At 48.5% G+C, this 8,349-nt stretch overlaps 1 protein-coding gene across 2 annotated transcripts; it reads right to left on the bottom strand.

Annotated features, from left to right (window-relative positions):
• Positions 1-400: 400 nt before the first annotated feature.
• IRX1 (iroquois homeobox 1) lies at positions 401-6,719 on the bottom strand. 2 transcript variants are annotated; one of them, XM_033075787.2, is made up of 5 exons: positions 6,451-6,719; positions 5,353-5,652; positions 1,773-2,787; positions 1,185-1,257; positions 401-803 (listed from the first exon to the last, which is right to left on the bottom strand). In XM_033075787.2, exons 1-5 carry the CDS (start codon positions 6,457-6,459, stop codon positions 746-748), a joined length of 1,455 nt encoding a protein of 484 aa, XP_032931678.1. In that variant the 5' UTR covers positions 6,460-6,719; the 3' UTR covers positions 401-745. The 2 variants fall into 2 exon arrangements, with proteins under 2 accessions (XP_032931678.1, XP_032931687.1); XM_033075796.2 differs by lacking the exon at positions 6,451-6,719 and having other exon boundaries at positions 5,353-5,672.
• Between the last annotated feature and the right edge of the window lie 1,630 nt (positions 6,720-8,349).

The following is an 8,349-nucleotide window of genomic DNA, read 5'->3' as shown; positions in this document are numbered from 1 at the left end:
ATTTAGCAACCAGTTTGGACGGCAAAGTTATTGGACTAGGGAGCTGTGAGAAAACTTGTCCCTTTCAGTTTTAAAAAACTATTTTGTAGCCTAAGTGGAAGTCAGGTCCATTTATGTCTGGAAAATGGATACTACAGAACACATCTGAATCACCACAACTGAAAAAAAAACTTTAATACTACTAAGGCAAGAGCCAGCTTCAGTCACCTTTGTAAATTTGCCTGTGTGAAAAAGGAAGCTCGCAGCTTGTTTTAGGCAAAATACCTTGGATTTGCTACTTTAAGTTTCAGTTACCCAAAGGAGGAGACTTGACTTTTTAGAAAACGAATTATAAATGTTTGAATAGATTTGTAATATATGCATAAGAATTGTAGCAACAGAATACATACCTGAGGAGAGCTCATAATTTCATTTAGTTTATTAGACAAAAATATATGATTTAGACAAGTCTTGCTGACGTGTTATTTACAATCTGAAATCACTCTATATACAGAAAAAAAGAAAACCACAAACACATGGGAAACATTTACCAAACAAATAATCCAAGAATGGTTAGAATAACACGATCTGAAATGGTACAATGAGGAAGGGGATCCATCTACAGATTTGTGTAATGCTTTTATGGATTCGCACCACCTTATTGCAAAAAGAGATTGATGGGAGTAGTTTATACCGTTTCCTTTTTTTTCACTCTCTCTGTCCTTAATACCAGTCTCTGTAATATTTTTTTCACCAAATCATTTAATCAAGCAGAAGGGAGAGCTGTTAAAATTCTCGGTGTTCCCTCTTGCTGAGCCAAAGAGCTGCAGGAGAGGAAGGGAGGAAGAAAAAAAAAAAAAAAGACGTAACAATCTTACAGAAAAAAAAGTATCTTTTTTTTTTTTTTAATTGCCTGTCTATTGCTATAGCATCTTATAGTAACAGATAATCGCACAAAAATAATTGTCTCTGGTGTAATTAACTCAAGATCTTTGAGACCTCTTAAGTTTTAGAAAAGTTATAGTCTGGTTATGTAAAACTGCAATTTAGTCTAAGTTTGAAAAGATTAGAGCAACTCCTGTGCTGTTCTCATTATCTGTATGTATTATTATGGTGATGATTAGGTGTTATAATTAGTCTTTATTATTCAAATGCTGTTTCACATAAGTAACATTCCTACAGTGAAAACAAACAAACAAACTCACTTGTCACGGACAGGCTGGAAGGGCGATTTTAGCGGCTGGGGTGGGGAGTCAGTTCTTGGTACATTTTCTCTTTCTAGAAGGAGACAAAAAAAAAGGAAAAAAAAAGAAAAAAAAAAAAAGGAGAACTATTTTAGAATAACAACAGTAAGAATCTGGTCACTGTGCACTTCCCTTTCACCCTCCTGTTCAGACGTGTACATGTGTATGTGTGTACAGTGCTATACTCTGCTTTCAGTATTTAAGTAGTCTGCAAGCTTTTCTTGACGCATTTTTTTACTGTCATTTAAATTATTGGGAGATGAGGGTCATAAGAGAGGGAAAGAAAGCTCAGACCTATACATTTCCCTGTCCTGTTCCTGAGTTTTCATCTTACCTGATGGTATAGGGTGAGAATGTAATAGGCCACATGAAATGTGTTTAATGTATGTGACCAACACGCTGGGTGGGGGGCCGGAAATCAAAGCTAGAGTAAACTGTAGCTCCATTAAAAGCAATCAGTTACACCAGTGTGACACCATTCCTCAAGGAGAAGTTCACGTGCGTGTGTTGGGGGTGGAGGGAGAGGTGGAAGCCTGATGCATTAATTACCTATGTGTTTGGGACTGGTCCTCTCTGAAGGTTTTTCGCTGCTTAGAGCTCCCAGGGTTGCTGTTAAAACAGAAGATTGTTGCTGGGCCTGGAGGTGGTGATTGTGATGAGCAGCATGGTGGTGATTTACTCCCAAAAAGGACCTCACATTTAGAAGGGAACTCTGAGTGAGGAAAGCCCCATTTGTCCAGTTGTGAAATTTGCCAATCTGGCATGTGTAGAGTCCATGGCTAGGGAGAAAAGCAGGGTGCTGAATCTGAGGAGAAGTGTGGTTAACCTGAGGGGGAGGGGGTGGAGGTGGAGAAGATTTCAGGGCACCATCAGGACTGGTGGCCGTCTCTGCCAAAGACCAAATCTTGGGTTTGCTGTGAGATGGCATCTGTAAATTGTTCGGTCCCCCAGGACTGATGATTCTCGTGCTATTGTCAGAGGCCTCCTTCACCATGGCCAGCGCGTCTTTGGGTTTCAGCCCTTCAGACCCTGACAGTGCCAAATCCTTCTCCTTTTCCAAGTGCTCCTCTTCACTGCTTTGTCTCAGGAGCTCGGGCTTCTCCTCCTCTTCCTCGTTGCTCTGCTCCCCATCATTCTCATCGATTTTATCTATATCTATGCTCTCCAGGTCAATTTCCTCATCATCTTCATTCTTCTCGGGATCCCCCTCATTGTCACTCCCGAAGAGGTTTGCATCTTCTTGGTCCTTACTCCTGGAGCCCCAGGTCACCTTGTTCTCCTTCTTGAGCCGCCGGCGGGCGTTGGCGAACCAGGTGGAGACCTGGGTGAGGGTCATCTTGGTGATGATGGCCAGCATGATCTTCTCGCCCTTGGTGGGGTAGGGGTTCTTGCGGTGCTCGTTGAGCCAAGCCTTGAGAGTGCTGGTGCTCTCCCGAGTGGCATTTTTGGGTCGCCCCGGGTCCCCATATTGGAACTGTCCGTAGGGATAATAGCCGGGAGCAGTGTGAGCAGCAAAGGTAGCGGGGTGGACACCCGGATTATCTTTCAGCTCGTACTGGGAGCCCTGCAACACATTCAGACAAGCGGAGAGGAAAAAGCACATCAATTATCTCGTTAGCGTCTCTAACAGACCTGAATAGGCTACTCCGGGAGCCAGAATACGCCTTTCAGCGGTGCAAAGGGTCTTCACAGCCAAATTCGGCCCTGCCCGCTCCAGACTCTTCACATTTAGGTCATACAGAAAGGTGTTCCCAAATGATTCCCCCTTCTTGCAGGGAAAGGAAAGAGAGGTGCTAAACGGGGCTCTGACAGATATCATGAGTATTTTCTCCCCAAACCAAACGATGGAAACGCAGCAACTTCGCCTTTGCCTCGGCGAGAAAATTTACTGTGCCCTTGAAATGATCAGGCACATAGAACAGGTACTACACCGCAGTTAAAAACTAATGCCCGCGCACAGCGCCGCATTTATCTGCGAAGTATCTAGGAGGACGTTAGAAATGCATGCAGAGCGTTCTTTATTTTTGCTCCTAGTGAGACGAGACTGGGGGAGATGAATGCACAACTTCAGTACGAAGAGACTTATAATGTGAAAGCTTTTCCACGCATATGCCAACACCACCATCCCCGCTCCACAAGTCAAACACCGAGATTCTGGAGTAAAACATTAACTTCTAGCTGTTAGAAGAGCCTTTAAACTCTGGAATGAAAACTGATTCACGAATTGTAGAATATGGATAGGTAGACACTTTATCTCATAAGTTTTACTTTGATCTGACCAGAGCAAACACAACTTGTTTACAAGCGTTTAGAGACTGTGATTTATTTGCAATCAATATTCTTTTTATCATCAGTAGTAAAACACAGCAAGTCAAATTATCCCATCAGGTGTTTTGGTAAATAACATTTTATCTTTCGAGCAACCTCATTAGGCCTCATTATTACCTCAAATTGTCCAGATATTAACCTAATATTTTAGTTCTTGATTTACAAGTATTCAGAAATTTAGAACTAATTTCAAAATATCACCATCATGGTTAATCACTGTAATAAAATACCAGGATACTTTGCGACCAGAAACGGGAACTGTTCCAAAATAGCTAACATTTCAAGCAGTTTTCTTTCTTTATTTCTTCCATTACCATCTCGCCCTTTTTTTGTTGTTTGTTTGGGGGTTTTTTTTGTTTTGTTTTGCCTAGTCCAGAAATACATTCTTCATATTACTATGTCATAATTCATGTCAGCCTTAGAAATGGACCTCTTCAATAATGTTTGCGAAGAAACTAATTTAACTTTGTCAAACAGTTAAGAGGGATCATGTATTTTAATTTCAGAGACACCGCTTATACACAAAGAGTAGCCCGATGTAATTTTTGTAATGTGTTACAGAGTAGGCTTTCTGCACTCCCTTTATTCTGCTGTCTTTTGTTATTGTTGGTGAAATGATATTTTTTTGTGTAAACTCTGTTGGGAATTCTTTTGAAGAAGCCACTTGTGAATCACTCATTGCTTCTGTCTCAACTTTCACTGCATTTCCAAAATCAAGGTTTAAAAAAAAAAATGCAGGAAATGCACGCTGTTAAAAGTGACTTTATAGGAAATGTTTGCAGTACAAAAATTAGCTGTTTTCAGATGCTGACCCTTGTTCAACAGCGTATTTTCCTATTTGCGTACATATATGTATTTAAAACCTCAACAAGTTATGCAATGCATGCATTCGGTTAGAAATATTCACACTTTTATGTGTCAGGGGGAGAGAAAAGACGGACATTTAGAAAATGAAGTGGAACCTATGCGTAGCGCCGCCGAGAATTTTGGTGAACCAGCAATGAAAACGTTTCAACGACACCGGATATAAAAACAGTTAGTTAAAAAAAATTATGTTTCACTTTCTAACTATTACATTCTTAAGAAAATGTGAAATTAATCCCGAGGACAGTCTGGGTGGCAGCAATTCCTCTTAGAATTAACGCCGATATGCGTTTCTGCCTCGATGCCTATAATGGGATGTAGATGCCCTCTTTGGCTTCATGCAAATCCCATCTATGATATCCGCCATAATCAGAGTATGAAAAGTTCAAGGAACAGAACGGGACATTTTCAAGGCTTAAGGAAAATGCCTTGAAATAAACGGGCGCCCCAGGTACCGACACTTCGGCCTTTCGGACGGAACCTGTTTATTGCTCAGCGGCAAAGAAAAGTACCAAGCGGAACGAGGAGCGTGCTGGAAAGCCCAGTGAAACAGCAGGACCGACAGTATCACCCGTCAACAACAACACCAATAACGACAAAGAGAGAAGAGAAAACAAAAAATAGCCAAGTTGCTAGGGAAAGCCGACAATACAGAGGCAGGAGCCCTGCTTAGCGGTTCCACCGCCAAGAAAAACTCGGAGGAGTTTTGCCCGGCTGGAACGACGAGGAGGATGGGGTGTTTCGCGTGCGGACGGAGCCCACGACCCCCAGCCCCTCTCTGCCCCGCAGACCCCTCGACAGCCACGCTTCCCTCCCCACGGCGGGCGTCAGCCGCCCCCGCAGCCGCCCCCCGCGCCGGGCTCCGCAGCCTCCCCCTGCTCCCGGCTCCCCCGGCAGCGCTCGGCGCGCCGGGGCGGGCAGCGCGGTGCTCACTCACCATTTGGGAGAAGAGGCCGAGGTCGGCGGTGTAGGGCAGGAAGGCGCTGTAGTTGGGGGCGCTGTAGGGGCTGGCGTACATGCCCAGCACGGAGGTGACAGCGGCCGAGCCGCTGCCCAGCTCGGCGCCCGCGGGCCGGCCCGAGGCAGCAGCGGCGGCGGCGGCGGCTGCGGCGGCGGCGGCCAGCACCCCGGGCCGGTCGCTCCCGTACACCGCCTGGCTGGCGCTGAGATACTGCGGGTAGCCCAGCTGGGGGAAGGACATCTCCGGGGCGCGGGCACACAGGCGGCGGCAGCAGCACTGGCGGCGGCAGCAGAAGCGGCAGAGATATAAAAAAAAAAAAAAAAAAAAAAAAAAAAAAAAAGGAGGGGGAAGGGGGGGGGAAGGAATTATTAAAAAAAAAGGGGGAGGAGGGAGCCTGCTGAAGAGCCGGGGAGGGGAGCAGAACAAACCCGGGCTTCTCTGGATCTCTTTCTTTCTTTTTTCCTCCCCCCCTCTTTACTGGAGTCAGGCAGGGCGAGAGAAAAGAAATCGAGCCGATAATTTTCTTTTTTCGTTCTGATTTCTTTCTGTCAGATATATATTGCACCCTAGGTATGGAGGAGGAGGAGTGTGGCAGGATTCAGTGGGGTGTCTTTCCTCAAATCTCGGCTCTTCTGTGCTCCTAAATCCCTTAGATGTGATCTGATCAACAATTGAGCTCCAACTGATGTGTCTGCCCTTAGGTCCTAGGCTGATCTTTCAGATACAATTTGAAGTTGATGTTTTGATTGGCACCCACTTGAGCTGGAAGCGCCGCCCCGCGCCCCCCGCCCGCCCCGCGCCCCCCTCGGCGCAGCACGTGGTGCGCAGCCCAGCCCGGGCCGCTCGCTCCGAGCTCCGTGCGTGTGTGTGTGTGCGTGTGTCCGCGCAGCTGCTGTGCTCCGCTCCGAGTGTATTTAATGTTTAGCAATGGGCTCCTTTCAGAAAAGCCCCCACTGCTGTATGACAACCTGTCTACACGATTTTACAGCTGTCCAACATTGGGGTTTTGCTGTTTCGCAGCCTTAGTGTGTCCCCTTTTAACAAAAACAACTGTGTTGCTGGTTTTTTTTCCACCTTTAACATTGAGTCCCCCTTGTCGTCGTTGGACTCAGGAACAAACGAGAGTGGCCGTGAGAGGAAAAGGGGGCTTTGCAGCCAGGCGACGTGTAACAATTTACCACTACAAAAAAAAAAAGAAAAAAAGGCAGATAAGTATATAAATAAATAAATAAATGCGATCTCTCTACAGCAACCCACAAACGCCACTCATACACGAACACATATGCGCAACTTTGCTGAAAGTGAAAAGGCTCCTAGCAGTACTTCCCAGAAGAATATTTAGTTTAAAAAAAAAGAAATATGGAAGAAAAAAAAAAAAAAGACCCCGCAGCGATGCGATCCTCCCCGCCGCCCTTTCTCCTCCTCATGCCCTACCGACGGATTGACACTCAGGGACAATTATCATAGGCATTGCGACAGTTCTCAGAATACTGGAAATAAATAATCCCGCAAATCAACAACCTCGACATGTATGCCGGGGGGCACATAGGGCCGCCAGCCCTCGCCCCCGAGCGCGGGTGGGGGTTAGGGGGAAACCAAGTGTCTTGTAGGTTGTCAAAACTTCCATCCTCCCGTTTCAGTGGAGACCGAAGAAAATACATCGAGGAGGAAACAGGGGGAGAGGGACGTGGGGAAGGGGGGGGCACGACACAGGGGACACACACACACGAAAGGACCTGAGCGAACTCTTGCCATTGTGATCATTAACAATAATGATTAGAGGAAACGATTTTTTCCTCTCTTCTCCTTTTCCCCTTGGAGAGGGGTGGAAGGTGCAGCGGGAGACAAAGGACTCCTCTGCGAGGGACCCGGCCGCCTTAAGGGAGGCAGACTGTCACCGCTGTGCCCTGCCTGCGGTGTTGCCCAGTTGCCCGACGTGGCTGGACTCGCCCGAACCGCACTGGGACCGAGAGAGCATCGCACCGCGCGGGCGACACCGCAAACTTTCCCTTTCCCGCCGCCGCCGGGGCCCTCCCAGCTCCCCCGCTGTGGAAAACGAGGAGCGCGGGGGCGGCGGGCCGAGGGCTGGGCGTTTCTCGTCCCGACTTTCCGAGCCCCGGTGGGACTGCCGGGGACTCTGCGGGGCTGCGCTGCCGCTCCTGGGTTGCGGGAGAGTCCGCAGGGCCGCGCCGGGTGCTGCCGTCCCTTTGGCCGGCCCCGGCGGAGCGGCCCCGCGGAGGGGCGCGGAGTTGCCAGCCCCGACCCAGCCCTCGCCACCGCTGTCCCCGCAGCCCAGGAGCTCCGTCTTTGTGCTGAAGAGGCGGCCGAGCTCTTCCTTAAGGAATGGCGCGGCGCGGAGCGGCCGCAGACGCAAAGGCCCGCGGCTTTTCGGGATGCAAGTGCTTTGCAGGGGAGAGGGGGAAGGGAAGAAGAAGGAGTGGGGGGACGACGGGTGTCTCCCTCCTTTTCCCGAGCCCAGAGCGAGAGCCAGCCCTAAGGTTCGGGTCTCTCTGCGGGGCTCCGCGCCCCCTCCCGTAGCTTGCAGCGCCGCCTGAGCCCGGCAGCCCGGATCCCGCCGGGAACTGGCCGCGTTGGAGCGGAGGGAGATGCCTCCCCTCCTGCCAACGCCCCCGCGGGGTGTCTCCAGCCCCGGCCAGTCCTCTCCTCCCCGTGCTCCAGGGAACCGCTCCGTCTCACGGTGTTGATTAAACTTCCTTCCCCATCAGTTGGAAATAGCGAACTTTCCCCTTCCTATGTCTAACAGGGAGAGTAGTACCTCCCCCGCACCGCTCCAAAATCTCACCCTCAAAGCAGGAGAGCGACCCTCAGACAAAAATGCACCGTCGTAACAGAGCTGAGTGGGACTTGAAATTTGCAGCCTTATTTTGCGAATGGAAGTGTCACATTACAAGGGCTTCAGGTAAATAAAGGTGGGATAAGGCACCGACGCTGCCGAAATCTTCTTAGCTCTTT

Source organism: Catharus ustulatus, chromosome 1, assembly GCF_009819885.2.
Source record: "Catharus ustulatus isolate bCatUst1 chromosome 1, bCatUst1.pri.v2, whole genome shotgun sequence".
NCBI classification, from domain to species: domain Eukaryota; kingdom Metazoa; phylum Chordata; class Aves; order Passeriformes; family Turdidae; genus Catharus; species Catharus ustulatus.
Note: the sequence above shows the minus strand (reverse complement) of the source record. Positions and strands in the feature narration are given on the sequence as shown.

What these genes read in the sequence shown, in the direction of transcription:
- IRX1 (XM_033075787.2), bottom strand. An exon ending in GACCAGTCCCAAACACATAG is followed by an intron (nt 1,258 to 1,772) that starts GTAATTAATGCA and finishes GTCTCCTTCTAG; the next exon opens with AAAGAGAAAATGTACCAAGA. An exon ending in TTCCAGCCTGTCCGTGACAA is followed by an intron (nt 804 to 1,184) that starts GTGAGTTTGTTT and finishes CCTCTCCTGCAG; the next exon opens with CTCTTTGGCTCAGCAAGAGG.